Source organism: Megalops cyprinoides, chromosome 20 (assembly GCF_013368585.1).
Source record: "Megalops cyprinoides isolate fMegCyp1 chromosome 20, fMegCyp1.pri, whole genome shotgun sequence".
In the NCBI taxonomy this organism is placed as follows: Eukaryota; Metazoa; Chordata; class Actinopteri; order Elopiformes; family Megalopidae; genus Megalops; species Megalops cyprinoides.
This window is the reverse complement of record NC_050602.1, coordinates 12515770-12532886: the sequence shown is the minus strand read 5'-3', so window position 1 is coordinate 12532886 and position 17117 is coordinate 12515770. Positions and strand designations below refer to the sequence as shown.

Genomic DNA, 17117 nt, shown 5'->3' with positions numbered 1-17117 from the left:
ATATCAGAGTCCTATGCAAATCACTGATCATTCAGGGAACACAAAAAATGCAAAAAAATAGAACATCGAATGCGAAAGGCAGAATATTTGTGCAACGTCTTTTGCAGAACTGTTTTATTAACTTTCGTGCTAGCAACAAATACTGTGACTAGACACATGACAGACAAATAGAAACAGGTACAATAATTATCAAAAAAAGCACATACCAAAAAAGGAAAAATAATTGACAGAGTTAAAAATTTAACACTATTATGAGGTCATCATCCATCCCCAAACCAATCACCCACCAACCCACACATCCCTGAGATAGCAGTTTCACTTTACAGTGGTACTTCCTGTCATAGGTTTTTATTGTCCATTTAAGGCATGCTTGCCCACGTTCCAGTTCCTATGACCGCTGATAAAACTGACAAAAGGAAATCCAAACCCATCTCAAAACCTCCCTCTTCCCTTCTAACAATATAATAATCACATATGATACACTGTATAATAATACTGTACATGCAATTACATCAGTAATACAAATACAAATAATTGGGAATTCACAAGTCAAGTAATGTGCAAAAAACTAGGGAATGTTTTTAACACAGGCTACAGGTAACACAGGTACTTCTTCAGAAATGACTTTTTTATGTCAAAATACATATATAACAATGAGAGAAAATACAGTTTTGCACTGATTTATACCATATTGTCTATATTTATTCTATATCAGTGAGGGTTCTGTGCTCTGACGTTCCAGTGACTGAGTCTGCTGGCTATGTCTGTGGTACAGCGCCCTCACCCTGGCCAGCAGAAGCTCTCTGAACTGGTCCCCGATGAGGAAGTAGAAGATGGGGTTGACGACGCTGTGGGCGAAGGCAATGGGGCGCGTAATGATGTAGATGCTGGTGATGCAGGCCTTCTGCTCCTCCGGCATCTTGTCCTCGGACAGCCGCGAGGAGATGTACACATTCCTCATCACGTGGTACGGTGTGTACAGCGCGAAGAACATGGCCGCTGTGGCCGCCACCAGGCACAGGGGCCGGCTGAAGTCGGCGGCCCGGTTGGGGAAGGAGCCCTCCTGCGCCTTCAGGGTGTGCGTGATGCGCCAGGATGCCAGGAAGAGGGCCAGCAGGGGAAGGACGTAGCCGGTCGACGTGAGGACCAGGCTGTAGGCCAGGTGGTCTTCGCCATCTGAGACCGACAGGCTCCCGAAATCGTGGCACTGGGTCCAGTTGTTGTTTTTCAGGTCCTGGATGATGAAGACGATGAGCGGGACAATCTGGGCGTTGACGACGACCCAGGTGAGCGCAGACACCACGATGGCCGAGCCGCGCCTCAGGAGGACGTTCTGGCGGTACGGGTTCTGGAGCAGCAGCAGGCGGTCCACGCTGACCAACACCATGAAGAGGATGCTGGAGTACAGGTTGACGTGGAGGATGTACCTGTTGGTGATGCAGAAGAAGGGCGAGGTCTCCTTGCGGCGGGTGGCGTAAGAGTTGGCAAGGCGGGGCAGTGTGCACAGGAAGATGAGGTCAGACACGGCCAGGTTGAACAGGTACACGTTGATGCTCTTCCATTCCTTCAGACAGAAGACGTAGCCCAGGATGACCAACAGATTGCCCAGGAAACCCAGGCAGAATTCCAGGCTGTACATGGTTGGCAGGTAATACATCTGCAGCAGGTCATCAAGCTCTGTACAGTTTAAGGCCTGGGAGAAAGAGAGATACACAGAGAGAAGCCTCACCTTTATTTTTATAAGATACAAGACCTCTGCAATCAAACCACTGGGCAAGGAACTGCCACATGAAAACTCAGGTTTGACAATCGCAAGAAACTAAACTGGAATTGGCGGATGAAGACTGGTTTTCCTCACATACCTGAACTGAATTTGAAGTAATTTCTTCAGTGAGAATCTAATGGTGAATAAAAGTGTAGGTCAAGGAAATGAAACTTTTTTGCAGTCACAGAACCACATAGCTACTTGCCTCACAGATTCCATTACACAACATGCTCTGTTCACTTCTCATTAACTGCTCACAACTGCCAGTGTTAAAGACTGTTCTCGCACACCTCCTGTTATCCCCTGCCGGCATCAAGAACTGTTACTGCAGACGTTCTACTAGTACCTGCTGATGTTACGCACTATTCTTCCACAATTTGTTTACACATGGCAGTGTTATAGACTATTCTCCTACACTTTCTGTCCACACTTTCTGCTCTGTGGGACACTAACCTGCTGAGAGACACATGGACAATATTACCCTGTTTAAAGTCTGTTAGTGATCACCAATTGTATTACCAATTATTACCATTATTACCAATTATAACACTTCATTTGGCAAAAATGTCACATATCACATTATTGCAGCTATTATGATTATCCCACTATCACTGTAGTCATCATTGATTGTTTAAGTTATTTCCAGAAATATTACATTTCTTAAACATATCAAAAAGTAATAGATAAAAATAAAATAAAACTACAGGTAGGAATATAAAAAATATGTCCGAAATATCTTTCACATATTAGACAATCAGTTATGGCTATTTAAATGCTTGTGGTCATATGCATATATAACTGAATTGAAAATTGTATACATTCCATGATGTATGTAAAAAACTGAATATCTGAAAGTGACATATTACGCTACAGTTACATATTTTGACAATATTAAAATAATGAAAACACTATTTGTAGTTCATACTGTAGCATACATTGGCTTATAATTATTATATTGTCTAAGGACAGAAAATTGAAGTCTAATTTTCAGTTTGCCATAAAAACGCAGTTTGACTTACCATGGTGCAGACTATGTTGATATATGAGGCAGTGCTCAGCCGTCTTGATATCGCAGATCCAGCACACTGTGAAGCTTCCTTAAGTATATGTAGATAGTACTGCACTCTTATAAGAGGAAGTGACAAACCAGGTTTCTTTTTTTCTCACCCCCCCAGCCCAGAATTAGCCACAGTCATCAGCAGAAGTAAGTATTAATGGGTGAATAAAGGTGGGCCCATTCCTTAGAACCAGAGCATAGTGAACAAGGGTGGCCATGTTGCAGTAGTGGTAAGGAGCAGGGCTTGTAACTGAAAGGTTGCTGGTTCGAGGCCCCGCCAGGGCACTGCTGTTGTTCCCATTGGCAAGGTACTTAACTCCTAATTGCCTCAGTAAATATCCAGCTGTATAAATGGAAAACGTGGAAAACCTATGTAAGTTGTATCTATGTAAGTTGCTCTGGATAAGAGTGTCTGCTAAAATGTCAATAATGTAATAATGAGTCATCACACGTTGTAGAGGCTCAGAGGTTTAAGTCCAGAGGTCAGGCCTTTGACAGAGGCCAGTAGGAGCCGTGTTGTAGACATTATACATACTGCTATGCGCAGTATATATAACATGTATAACTAATTAGTTGAAGAGGAGACGGTAGAAAGGTCATCAATGATCAAAATAATTGTATGCATAATTTTGGATGGGAAAACAGTTCCATCTGGTGTCATATAGTTTGAGCAGACCTGCTGTTGGGTCAGTGCTGTGTGGTATCGTGGTTAAGAATGGTCTTGTAATCCAGAGTTTATGGATTCATTTCACAGTTGGGGCCTTTGTACCCTTCAGCAAAGCACTTCATATAAAATAAATATTGTATACAGCTGCTTAAATAGATGTCACCCTCGATAAAGACCTCTGCTCAACATATCTATATAGAGAGCAGTTATGATCTAAGTTAGCTCAGTTTCAAACTGATAACCTAGGACTGTTTTTTTATCATAGCTATGATATTTTTAGCACAGCTTCTCCATGAAAACGAAAGTGATGCTGTCGACAAGAATGATATTTTATCTTTAGTTAAAGCCAATGGAGCAGCAGTGCATCGGAAATAGAAAACCCTTCCGTTTCAACGAGGATTATCCATCTGTCGGTGACACCAAAGCAAGACTCTGCCCAATCTGTTGCTAAATTGTCTCCCATCACCTCTGACGTCACTCTACAAGATACAGCCTCTGACCGCAGTGCACCTACTCCTTCTGAACCACTGACCCTGTTGGCACTACAGCCAAACCCTGTTTCACCTGCAAAAGCCACTGAAAACACCACAACAGATGAGCCCTCTATCATCAACCATGGTACAGGCCTGACAGCACAACTACTAGCAACTGTGCTATAAAGTGAGTTAAAGTATGCAGAGAGGCAGAGCAATTAAAAACAACGATTGGTCTTTTCGGTGTAGGACAACAAACAATTATCCTTCTTGCAGTCCATGCTTACATGCCTCTCAGCTAAGGAGATGTCATCACATATAAGAAAGCCTGACAGAATGAGTCAGGACTGACAGAGGACTGGTAAGTGTGCTAGTTGTGATAATTTGACCAACACAATCATGTGATTGCACACATCAGGTACACACAAACCGTGACATCACACACATTTAGGTGTTGCTGCTTCTATCTCCCTCTGGTTTCAATAATGACAGCTGGCTTAAACAGACATGTTTAACAGCAGTATGTGTTTTTGCAGATCTTTGCTCATGATTTATTTTAGCCATTTCTGGTGAAAACTCTTATATACAAGAAATGGCTCTGTGCTCCTCTCGAGAATGTGCTATTTATAACCTCAGCGCCACAGCATGACAACCTTGCAAGCACAATACAGCTTTAGAGCAACTGACTGACATACCAGAGGACTACCTCACAAAAAGGGTATTTGATTCGGACTCACAACCTCCCCTGGGCAAGAGGACTTCTAGCAATCTTTAGTGAAACACGTCTATATTTATAGCATGTTTACAAGACCAAATCTCAATGTGGAGCCAATGAGGTCAAAAGTTTATATGCTGTGTATCACAAACTCTGCACATGTGCTCTTATTAAACATAATTACACCCCTGAACCCTATATCCCCCCCCCACCCTAATGAGGAGTCAAAGGTCATTCTGTGCACAGGAAAGACCAGGTACTCAGCCCTAGACTCTAGAAACCAGCAGGTTTACTTCAATCCCAGAATAAGAACGGTTGCACTCCTTAGGTAGTCTGGGGAATCATAAATGAAATTCTCTTTGTGTTTTGCTGTCCTTTGACTTAAAACCTAGTGTTTGGCAAGATGACATACAGACTTGAATGGTTTTTCATTTTTTGAAATTTTTGAAGTTACTTAGTATAATTACAAATCCTTGGATAGAGAAAAATGTATTTTATGTGTGAATGATCCAATAAAGAGTATGCTTTCTTTATGGATAATTCTTTTGATTTCTTTTTATTGTACATCTGTATCGCAAGATATATCTGAAAACTTTGTTTTTATTTATGGACAGGATCCATGCAGCATTCTGTAATTCTCACATATATGATACATAAAATAATGTCTTTGAAGTCAGAAATAAAATATCCACCATTTTGGGTCACAGCATCCCCTCACCGTCACTTTCCCTCTTTGGAGATCCCTCTATTCTCATATTATTAGCCACTGCCAAAAAACAATACTAAAAGAAAAGCAGGAAAAAAACTCCCCAGGGCATTATTGACTGATCTAACTATATCACAATGAAAGAATGTACATGGGGAATTACACAAATGAAATATGCAGCAAGCAGTATGTTACATGATTTAAAATCCATTTCTGTATGTCCTCTATTTTAAAATAATACTTTGTATTCTAATATGTATTACTTTATAGCTGAAGGCATATTGCTGTCATAAATTAAACCTGTACACACTCAAGCTACAGCATCACCTTGCTGTGCTGGATATTAACCATGAATGTGATTTATAAACAAAAAAATGAGGCAGAACAACTTTGAATCAGACATAAAAGCACAGAACATTAATCTGTTTTTATCCAATTTCCTCTGCTCAGTAACGTACCCTGGATCAAATCAATTCTTGATACGCGATTCATTTCATTGGCCTTTTCACGTGAGCTCAGCACGTATAATAGGGCTGTATTTGAGCCTCTGCATGCATCTCATTAAGTACAGTGTGTGGGGGATTTGTTTGATTCAGCTAGATTTCCATGACGACAGTGATAGCACAGAACCGTTAGTTACGCTGCTTCTTTTCACTGTGTTTTGTGAACGATGTCACCCAAGGTAAGGGGGAAAAGCACGCTGTAGTTATGATTAATCTGGACCTTGGGGGGCATTCTGAGAGGGGTCATCCTGGCTTCTTCGTATGGATGTGAGGTCAGGCCACTCACCTACAGCTCCCCCTACAGCTACCTCAAACGTACCTGAAATAGAAAGCAATGGAGAGTCTGTCTCATGAGAGGACACACGATCCACATAGCCCCTTAGCCACGATCCGCTCTTAGTGTAATGGTGTGTGTTGCTGGAAAACAAAACTGTTAGTTGGAATAGTGCAAATTTTCTTCTTCTGATGCTTGATCACTCATACTGAACATCATGACATACAAGTTCCCTTTTAAGTAAATCCCACAGAAGGGAGATATGGTAACTTGTGGTGGTTGTGAAGGCCTCAAAGTGCCCACACACACACGCATACTCACACACACGGACATACACATACCCATGCAGTCATACCCACGTAAACATATGCACACATGCATGTATATTGTTGGAAAGAAATGATGTACTAAGATTATTTTTGCTTAAAAATAAATTCCCATTTAGTCACACCAGTTTTGTTGGGCAGCTTGTTTTGCACATTTATGATGTCATATGCACTACACTTGACCTGAGAGGGTTGGTTAGACCACAACTGGTTTCCTGGTAAAGTGCTGTAATTTAGCATGGAGCAACGCATTGCAACAGTTGTGAAGTACTGTACCTTCCAGGTCCCATTCCTTTGCCTTCTGAGTTTGTTTCCCTATCGAAAACACATACCTGCCTTCTAGTGGCCATTGGTCGTCACGCAGTTCATTTGAGTTGGAATGACGACGGCCTTTAGGCAGCTCCTCTAAGCTGTGCTTGATATAGACAGTAACAGAGGAGCACAAAGAGAGGGTGGTAATTAAAGAATGTAAGACTACCACAAAATCAAGCAATTAAGAAATGCATTCACTAAAAATATTATTTACTAATATCAATGAATATGCGGTTGAATCAATGAATTATGTGGCAGGAAAATGAAGTTATGTGAGCGGTTCGAATGTAAGATAGTTTCTTCATTTCCACAGTGCTTCTGATTAAAAGTTTTCCGTAGTTTTTTATGTATTATCACTGTACCATTTAAGTAGTTAAACTAAAATACACTGCGGCATACTAATTAAGGCGTCTGTCGTTCTGCGCGTGTTTAGCTCATTTGACCAAAGTCGGTTTTTTGCACAGAATACACTGAACTGTCCACCAAGGTATTTTGCAAATGGTACTATAAGATCGCAGCACTGTTAATTAGGCATCGTCGAAGTTTTTAACTGAATTAGATCAGTATGCTTTTTGTAACCCTTTCTCTCAGACACAACCCTCTTGCTCTTTCTCCGCGATGCTGTACAGCTGCCGCGCAGGAAGGAGTTCGCTGCAAACACAATGCGGGTAATGTGGTATAGCAAACACCGATCGCATCATCTCACTCTTCAGTCAGAGTGACTCAGTTGAGTGAGATCGTCTAAACCAAAAAATTTAATGTAGAGAGCGTTATCAGTCAAAGTAATTCAAATATGTTACCAGTTTAAACGCCATTATTTCAATATATGAATATGAACATCATTTCAAGTCATCTGTCTATTCCCGACTTTTTTAACCTTAGCTGAAGAATATAATGGAAGCGAGAATGCAATATAAAGGAATCACTTACAATGTAAATATAAAACAAAAGGAGGACAACTGATGACTGTCCTTGCTGATTTAATATAGCTAACCCGTGCTAGAGAAACTTGTTCATTGGTCCTCTGCAAAGCCTTTTGTGGCCAACAGAGGGCAGTATGAGACACCATACTGCCTTGTTCTTCTACTTTTTCTCCTGCTCATTCCTTCAGGTTTGCAGCAAGGGAGGGAACAGAGGCAGAGGCAGGGTCAAAGGTGAAGTATCCCAGCTGATGTGAGGGAGCAGGAGTGCAGGGAGTGAGCGAGTGGGAGGGATTGAGTGATCTTCTCTGATTCAGAGACATGCTGCAGGGCACAATGCATAAGGAAGCCCTTTGACCTTTACCGAGGCTTTTAGTGGCTGCACGTAATTGTGTGTTTTTTCTTAAACTGTGGTGACATTGCGATAGCTTTTGACCATGTTTACCTGCTGCTCCCTTCCCGATTGATGTCAGAACCTTTGGGGGAAACTACGGTGAGTCACTGATGCCCCATACAGGCTGCATGTGACCTCAGAGAGAGCCACTGGTGAGTCTCCCGTTTCAAGTTTCCAGTGATGGCCACTCCTCTGCTGGGCCACCTCCAGGTCTTCAGTGCTCTGCCTCACCCTGTGTGTGTGTGCGTGTGTGTGTGTGTTTTCTGAGTGTCTGTGTGATCGAGTGTATATCTGTGTGGTAGTTTGTCAGTGGGACAGTGCTCATAATTATGAACTTGCTGTCTTACTCCATCTCTGCTTCTCCGCACGACACTGGTGAGATAATTTGACCACCACCCATGCTTGTCACGGTGATGTCACCTTACCTGTGTGACACATTCCAAAGACTAATGGAAGTTAATTGCCATCCCACATGGGCTGATGCTGTTGTAGCCTTTGGCAACCAGCTCTGCCTCTCTGACTCTAATAAGTCACCCTACGTTAATAAGCGTGTCAGCTAGAAAAGTGAAAAATGTAAAATGAAAGGGCAACACTTTGGAAAATCTTTCCCATTCCCGGATTTTCTGGCCTGCACACTTTTTCAACGCTCTTTGCGATGGCCTGTTTGGTGAATCGATGATTCGTTTGATGAGAATAGATATTACAAGTGTTTTCTTACTTGATGTTTGTCCACCCCTCCGACGCTGACAGTAAGCAGTTCTTCTCCTGTTTGATACTGATATCCAAATGCGTCCAGGATGGAATTTAAGCATGCTTATAAAATCTAAAAATAGCGCCTAGAGTCCGAGCCCATCTCTCACCCCCCGCCCACGGGGGGCACAGCCTGGGCACTCCGAGCTGTAAGTAACACTTGCCCCATTTGCTGGTCACTTCTCATCTCAAGGGGTGTGATATTAAAACAGACACAATGGATTGTGGGAAAATATAATTCTCTGGCAGAAGTAAATAATTTTTGGGGGGCAGGAGCGGGGACCTGTGGAGAAACCCTCCTTGGCTGGCCTTGCTGGTGCTGGCTCTGGGGGTGGAATTCTTCGGCTGGTGCTCACCCCTGATCTGTTTACACGGCCCTGCCAATGACCGAAATAACAGTCCGAACGATCAACACGCTGGACTTTGGATGACATCACCAGTGCCGGCTCACTGAATGGCGAGGTGCTCCTGTTTCACTTATGAGGAGAACAGTGCATTTTAATACATCAAATTCAAAATGATTTGCTTCATAAACTCAGTTTTACACATATTATTGACAGACTTGATTGTTCCAGTGGATGTTCTGAATTCACAGCCTTGGACTGTAGTGTTCCGTGCTTTACTGTACTCCTACTTCTTTAGAAATAAAACTCTTGTTTCATTCTTTTAATTCAGTTCCTTGAATGGTTTTTATTCTTGTGATTATAACTAGTTTATCATGAGGTGAGGAAAGTAGTAGGTCTAACAGTCAGTTCTCATCTCAAACAAACATTCCACCACAATAAACAAATGCTGTAATTTGTGTTTAGGGCAAAGGATATTTGTTTTTTTTTTAAATCATGGAATTTAATCAGTGTTTATTCTGAGTGCACAAAAGGTTCAAATTGGCCAATAAATTCAAACTTGCAAAAATCCAGAGTTTTCATATGATGTGCTTGCATGAAAATTGTGTCAAGTCAAAAGCATCAACTCAAGATACCGTGTACAATGATAGCCATGTGAAGTAGCACAGATGATGCGTTGTGCTATAATAACAGAATTAAGCAAATCATTTTAACAAATCAAATCAAATTAGATGTGTTACTTGGCCTATCAACATTAATTTCAAAGGACATTGTATCCTTGCAGTCATTCATCCCAAACCTAGCTGTGATGAAAAAAATTATCGAAATAGCTAGTAGGCTAATCCTACCAAAAACATGTCAAAATACGAACTATATCCATTTACCAAACTTTTTTGACTTTTTGAAAAGATTTGGATTTTACTCCTCAACGTTTTCATCTTTGTTTCTAGATCGCCACCTGATCCCTGTGTGAGCTGATAGGCTTTTTTAGGGCAGCGGATTGTGAATCATCAGTAAGAAACACTACTGTGAGGCGGTGTTTTATTTCATTTATCTGTTCGGCAGACGCTCTTATCAAAAGCGACTCTCAAGGCTACTGTGGCATGATACATAAAGCACATGCCTCAGTTGCAGTAAGCACAAGGACACAGGTACAGAATAGCAAATAACACATCTGAGATAAAAAGCCAAGTTGTAATACAGTGCGCAGATGTGGACATGCAACCGTAACAGTTTTTGTGGTACACGTTGTGTTAGCATGATCATAAAAGTATCAATATTACATTGCGCTAATGTACACATAGTGACTGCTAATTATCTACAATAGCAGTATTTGGCTAGGCCAGGCTTTAGTCTGTGATAGGGGTGACCAGCGTTTGGTGTTTGTGTTTGGGCAGTCACGTTGCTCTCTGAGCTGGATGAGCCGAGCTTTGTGTTGAGCTGTGATATCCGACGGCAGTCCTTCTTCTTATCGGTTGATTTAGAGCACAGTATGAAGGCAGACTTCACAAACATGTGGGTTGCTCTCTAAATCGCCAGTGAGAACTGCAGAGCCCCTTGCATTCTATGACTCGTCACTGTGTGTGTGTGTGTGTGTGTGTGTGTGTGTTTACACACTCCCACGGAGCCAAACTCTGCTGAAGTAAACAGTGCGGAACTGTGAGATTGAAGTCTTCGGTTCCACCACAGGAGAGAGGGCTAAAATAGGCCATGTGCCGCATTGGTAATTTTTCAACCTCATTAAATTATAGGCTGCAGTCCGTGGGGATATTCCAGACCCTGATTACACCTGATCTAGGACAAGCTGATAGGTTTAGGCCTGAATCAATGACAGGCATGGCCTTTAACAACCCCTCTCCATCCTCTACATCCCCCATCCAAAACAATCTGGGTGACTCATTTGGTTTGTGGATGGACTGCATTGAGTGTAGATTGCTTGCATGTGAAGCTACGCTTTATGAGTTCCGCTGTGTCTTCTCCCTCTATCATTGGTGCAAGATGACCGTAATTGGGTCAGTGTGGTACCATGTGAGATCGGCCATGGGTGCGTTTCCCTTTAAAGGGAAATGTTCTCAATCGGCAAGGGAAACATGGGAAGATTAAATTGCCGTGATTTTGTGTTTCAGCAAAGCAATGCTGATGGGGAAGACAGATCCCAGCTGAGCGTGTTCTTCAGTAATAGCGGTGACGGCTCCTCTCTTTTGTTGGTTGTCAGGGTCTTACTGGAGGGACCGGTCAGAGATGTAAATGAACGCTTTGTTGAACAAAGCGAAGCCGTGGACAGAAACCGTTCTGATTAGAAATGTGGTTGTCTGTGTTGCGTTAGCTCATTTGGCTTATTCAAATCTCCCAGAATGGACACACACACACACACACACACACACACCCAAAATGTGCTCATACACATTCACAGTTGTACAGAAACACATACACACATTTATACAAAGGCACAAACACACAAACACACATACATACACACAAACACACAAACACAAGCTTATACATATTCACACTTATACAGAAACAAACACACACGCACACACACACACACACACACATGCACACACACACACACAGTCTGTTTTACAGAAAGGCAGGCAGACACATGGGAGTTGTTTGTGTATAAACAGCACTGCACCTAAGTGAAAAGGTAAAAGCACACAGAAGCCGTGACTCCTTGGTGTTTTTACTTGATAGGCAGGTGGGTGGTCAAGGCGAACTCCACACCATCAGATAAAACGGACTTCCACTGCCTTTTGTTCTGAGTGAAACTCTGTCTTCTCTCTCTTATTTTTTATATTCTGCCTCTTTCTTGCCCCCCCCCTCGCACCCTGCCTCTTCATTTCTCTCTCCGTCTGTTTCTTTTTTGCGCTCTTTATTCGGCTGATGCTGGACCTGGCCTTGCTGGTCCTTTATCGACAGGCTGTCTGTATCAGTCAGTGATGCTGAACTCCAGGGAATTTCAGCTGCACTTTTCTTCATTTGTTTCAAGAGAGAGAAGCAGCAGTAATGTAACAGCGAGGGTGGGGCGGGGGGGGGGGGGATGATTGACAGCTTTGTAATGCAGCGAAGCACCAGCCTCTGATGTCCCGGTGTCACGTAAAAAACCAGGTTTAGGCACTCCCCGCTCCTCGACGGCTGCTGCTTTTCATCTGAGATGCCTTTGAAATGGTATCATTTATTCACAGAGTGAAAACACGTGAAACACGTGACATGCCCCCCCCATCCCCCCCCCACGCCCGCTGTTTGAAATGTCCACCCGTGCCACACGCGACCGGAGGGCGCCATCTGAATCGTGGGGTTTACAGAATGCTCCCCGGAGGAGTGAGGCCTGATGGGACGCTCGCCACCCACCAGGTAACGTGGAAGCGCAAGTGTTAATCAGACTGTGGGTCACTGCCCTTGTGCAGCTGTGCAAACTTGCTATATTGTGCATTGGGTCCAGGCGGCAGTGTGGCATTGTGGTAAGGAGCATGACTTGTACCTTAGCAGGTTCGATTCCCTGCTGCGGCGCTGTTGCAAGGCACTTGCACACCAAGTAATGCGGAGGGGCATGGGTGAATCAGATTGCTGGTCAGCGCTGTTGCGCAACTATGCAGAGCTGCTGTGTTGTGTGTTGGGTGCAGGGAGGCTGGGATTCACTCAGTGGTTTGAGATGAGTGCTTTCAGAGCGTGCATCTTTAAACTGAAGAGAAGCAAGGCCAGCCGGAGTGAGTGGAAACGTCTATGTGATGTTATGCTGGTGATCAGTTTACCCGAGGTCCGTCGTTGCTATTTTGCTTCAGTGCCATGATGGGAGTGACAGAGGTCAAAAAAAATCTGCGAGGATGCTTCACTCCCTGCCCAAAGGGCACGTTGTCTATCATCTCTTTTTTCATAGCTAAAAAAGTACCGGGCAGACAAAGCCTGAAAAGTGAAGCACACGGGAAACATGGAGCTGCCGTTTGTGTCTTCGTCACCAAAAGGTAGAGGGAAACATGTGACACGTGTCCCATGTGACACACCTTGCCGCATGAGCCGCATAGTGACACATGAAGCGCCAGAGCATCTCGAGTTAGCGAGCGGCTCCTGGTTAAAGAGACAGCCCGCTGACGTGTGCGGGCGCGCGTGTGGCAGATTTAATGGTTCCGCAGTTTTACACTGTCTAATCCGGTTATCCTCTGTCATCGCCACCTCAACGCTGCCAGCACACCCCTGGAAGACATGGCGGCTGGCAGTTACGTCCGAAGTCCAGACCTGTTTAAAACAAATCTTTTTAATTTCTCTCGGAAATGAATTCTAGGCCTGTAAGTGTTTTTATTTTCAGATTTCTGAGGAGTGCTGCTATCTTCAGGGCTTGGCTGTGAATCTGGGCGGCTGACAGGAAGGCTTTTGTTGGAACCCTCTGCGGCTGAGACAGGAAGTCAGGTGAGGGGTGGCATATCCCTGTTTATAGACGCCCAAGGTCAATCTTCTCTGTGAAAGGTGACAGTGCAAGCTTATAAATTATTCCCTCTGTTGCCAGTGAATATGATGTCCCGTTGCCGGTTGGCCAGCAAATCTCGGTCCAGCCCGCAGTGCTGGGCTTTGTCTCTTTATTGTACAGTTGCTGGATGATTTGTCTGCTTTGTCTTGTCAGAACCAGTGTGGTGAACTGGCTGGTCAGCGCCGTCTTTAACTGCTAATTAGATCAAGCCCAATTCAAGCGCCTGGTCCCAGACACAATCCATTACTGACACAGCTGGTCTGTCTCCTTGCCCTTCTCTTTCTCTCCCTCCCTCCCTCTCTCTGTCTCTGATAATGATGCTGATGAGGGACATACTTTTAGATTATGAGGATTTCAGTAATGGGAGTGAGTGGGAGTGTATCAGGAGCTTGTTGAATCTGAATATGCGGTTTTGTTTCGTTAGGGTTTTTTGTGGCCTTCCTTTGTTTGAAATGTTTTCAATTTCAAACAATTTCTCCTGTTAATTTGCATTCTTTTTGGCTGCTTTTAAGGAAAGTCAATCTGTCTCTCTCTCCCAGTCTCTCCCGCTCTCTCAGTCTCTCCCTCTCTCTCCCTCTCTCTCCCTCTCTCCCTCTCTCTCAGTCCCTCCCTCTCTCTCCCTCTCTCCCTCTCTCTCAGTCTCTCCCTCTTTCCCTCTCTCCCTCTCGCCCTCTCTCTCCCTCTTTCCCTCTCTCTCCCTCTCGCCCTCTCCCTCTTTCCCTCTCTCTCCCTCTCTCTCCCTCTCTCCCTCTCTCTCAGTCCCTCCCTCTCTCTCCCTCTCTCTCCCTCTCTCCCTCTCTCTCAGTCCCTCCCTCTCTCTCCCTCTCTCCCTCTCTCTCGGTCTCTCCCTCTTTCCCTCTCTCTCCCTCTCGCCCTCTCTCTCCCTCTTTCCCTCTCTCTCCCTCTCTCTCCCTCTCTCCCTCTCTCCCTCTCTCCCTGGCCTGACGTGCCAGCAGAGTTGACGGTGCCTTAAAAGGGCAGGAATATTATTTCGGCTCCTGGCAATAGTGGGACTGCTGAAACAGGCCCGTCTCCTTCAGATCTCCCTCTGGAGCCCAGCAGAGTGCCACGCCATAGGTAGGGCTTGTGTGCGTACACGTGCGTGTGTGTTTGTGTGTGTATACGCATGTGAGTGTGTGTGGGTATGTATGTGAGTAAGTGTGTGAGTGTATGTTTGTGAGTGTCTGGGTGAGTGTGTGAGTGAGTGTGTGTGTATGGAAGGTTATGAGTGTGATTGTGTGTGTTGTGGGGGGGTTGATATCTTTCCCAGGTGAAAAGTTGGCAGCTATGCTGAGAAGTGGTTTTACAGGCCGCTGATACAGAAGGTGGTGTGCTGGGATTGCATTTTGGGTGCCGTTGTATCTATGGCCAAGATTCCTCGTCTCAGTTGGTCCAGTAAAAATATCTGGCCGCATGCGAGGTCCCAGAATGTACTGGATGTTAAACTGTTGAGTGTAGGTCACCTTGGATAAGGCGGTTTGTGGGGCAGGTTGTCTGTGTGTTACAATAATGATGAGGCGAACTCACTGACTGTCTGTGAGCAGGGCTGTTGACAGAGCCACAGAGAGGTGTTTATCTTTCATTGTGCAACTCCATCTGTCATCCAGCACTGGAAGCCCCAGTTGGGACCTTCTTATCTGATTGTGAAATGATCAATTATGCAATAGATGGCGGGCAGATGTGAAATATCTACTCGTCTCTAGTAGATGTTTGGTGGCACGGGACAGTAATTGCAGTTCGCTTCAGCTTTATCCGCAAACGATTCGCGGTTGATGAGCAGCTGTTGCGCATTGAATGACTTTGGCGTCAGCTGCGGCCCCCAAACGCGGCGCGGGCGTGAGGAAGGTGTGATACGGGATTAATCTCTCTCTCTCTCCCTCTCCCTCTCTCTCTCTCTTTCTCTCTCTCTCTCTCTCTGCGTTTGCGACAGAAGCAGCTATCACTCGTTCCGGAGGTCCAGGCCTTGAGTCATTGTTCGCCCGTGTGTGCGGAGTGGCGGCTCAGGTAGGAGCGTTCTCTATGACTCACTGAGTCGTGACTCTCACTGACTGAGTCACCGGCGGAGGGTCTCGCTGAAAGGTCTCCATTTAACCTGTAATCAGTGTTACATTTTTTTAATCCTCTAAGTTCCTTTCAACAGGCTGACAGCCCTTTTTTGCAAAGGCAGTGGGGGTCTGGGCTTATTTCCGAATGAATGGCATTAAAATTAGACGCCCATGTCAGTGACCAGCATCAGTGATGGCAGCAGCATAGCAAGGGGTATGGCATAATGGTAAGGAGCAGGGCTTAGCCAAAAGGTTGCTGTTTCAGTTCCCCACTGGGGCACTGCCACTGCTCCCTTGGGCAGGGTACCTAACCCACAATTGCCTCAGCAAATATCCAGCTGTATAAATGGAACATGTAAAACCTGTAATATATGCAAGTCACTCTGGATAAGAGCATCTGCTAAATGACAATAGTGTAATGCAATGTAGTGTAATTGTGTGATTTATGTCCAAGTGAGGTCAGTTTTAGCACTCCCTTCTCAGATCATGGGTGTGTGAGTCTCTGTCAGAGTTATAGTATCCTCTGAGTGTAAGTGACTTATAATAAAATGGATCAAATTTTAATAGATTTTGTAGAGCTTTCTGTCTTCCTGATGAGCTAATAATATGTTATTTAATCTTCGTGGACTGCTCGAGGATATTAATCTCACACACTCACTCATGCACACTCCTACATTCACACTCGCACACACATACAGATGCCATCGGAGGCATTTGATGGTTTCTAGTAATTAAGTCCATCATTTTCTCTTCATTTACTGAGAGAGCACAGAGAGAGAGAAAGGGAGAGAGCGAAATGAACAGAGTTGGGTGATACTTGTGCAAGCTGCCGCCCACGTGATCACCTTGGTTAAGGGAATGGAATTTGTTACCATGGTGATGGTAAATAGTTTGTCGTGTCACGCTGCATTCTCTTCTTATTGGTTCAGAAAAGATGCTGCAGCATTTGTGTCCTGACCTCTGTGGATCTAACATCTGGCTTTTCGCTGAGGTCAGCCATGTGGAAACTGTTTAAGACCGATATTTAAAAAGCTGCTCCAAATGTATGTGTCCTCGTGTATGTGTGCGCAAACTCTCCTTTGCTCCCCCCTCCCTCCCCTTTCTGAGTGGCTGAATTTCTTTTTTTACATAAATGATCAAATTTTAATTTCTTGGTGGAGGCTTGCTGTCTCCCTCTCTGAAATGAGATGTTAATATGATAAATAGCCTTCATCCACTGCTAGAGGCTCCGTATGTCTTTCTGTCTCCCTCTCTCTGTCTCCTTCTCTCTCCCAGGGCGGTGTTTATGGAGACAGTGTTACTGGTCCGGTGTAACAGCAGACAGCGATGTATGTTGAGGGCAGTGTTATTGGTGTCCCCCTGTTGGAGACAGTGTTATTGTGACAGTTTGATTGATGCAGT

The 17117-nt window shown here is 44.4% G+C and overlaps 2 protein-coding genes across 7 annotated transcripts in view; one reads left to right on the top strand and one right to left on the bottom strand.

Annotated features, from left to right (window-relative positions):
- Positions 1 to 706: 706 nt before the first annotated feature.
- The window catches only part of LOC118796098 (succinate receptor 1-like), a 29396-nt gene continuing 12985 nt past the window's right edge, over positions 707 to 17117 (bottom strand). Inside the window, exon 4 of the mRNA XM_036554929.1 lies at positions 707 to 1693. Within this exon, the coding sequence (XP_036410822.1) occupies positions 707 to 1693 (987 nt within the window). The remainder of the gene's footprint in view (positions 1694 to 17117) is intronic.
- LOC118795534 (muscleblind-like protein 1) overlaps positions 14620 to 17117 on the top strand; it is a 44085-nt gene continuing 41587 nt past the window's right edge. For 2 of the 6 annotated variants that reach the window (XM_036554100.1, XM_036554097.1), the window contains exons 1-2: positions 14620 to 14748; positions 15602 to 15675. The gene's annotated coding sequence lies outside the window, so the exon portion shown is untranslated. The remainder of the gene's footprint in view (positions 14749 to 15601; positions 15676 to 17117) is intronic. The other 4 variants (XM_036554101.1, XM_036554096.1, XM_036554099.1 and 1 more) reach the window with 2 other exon arrangements.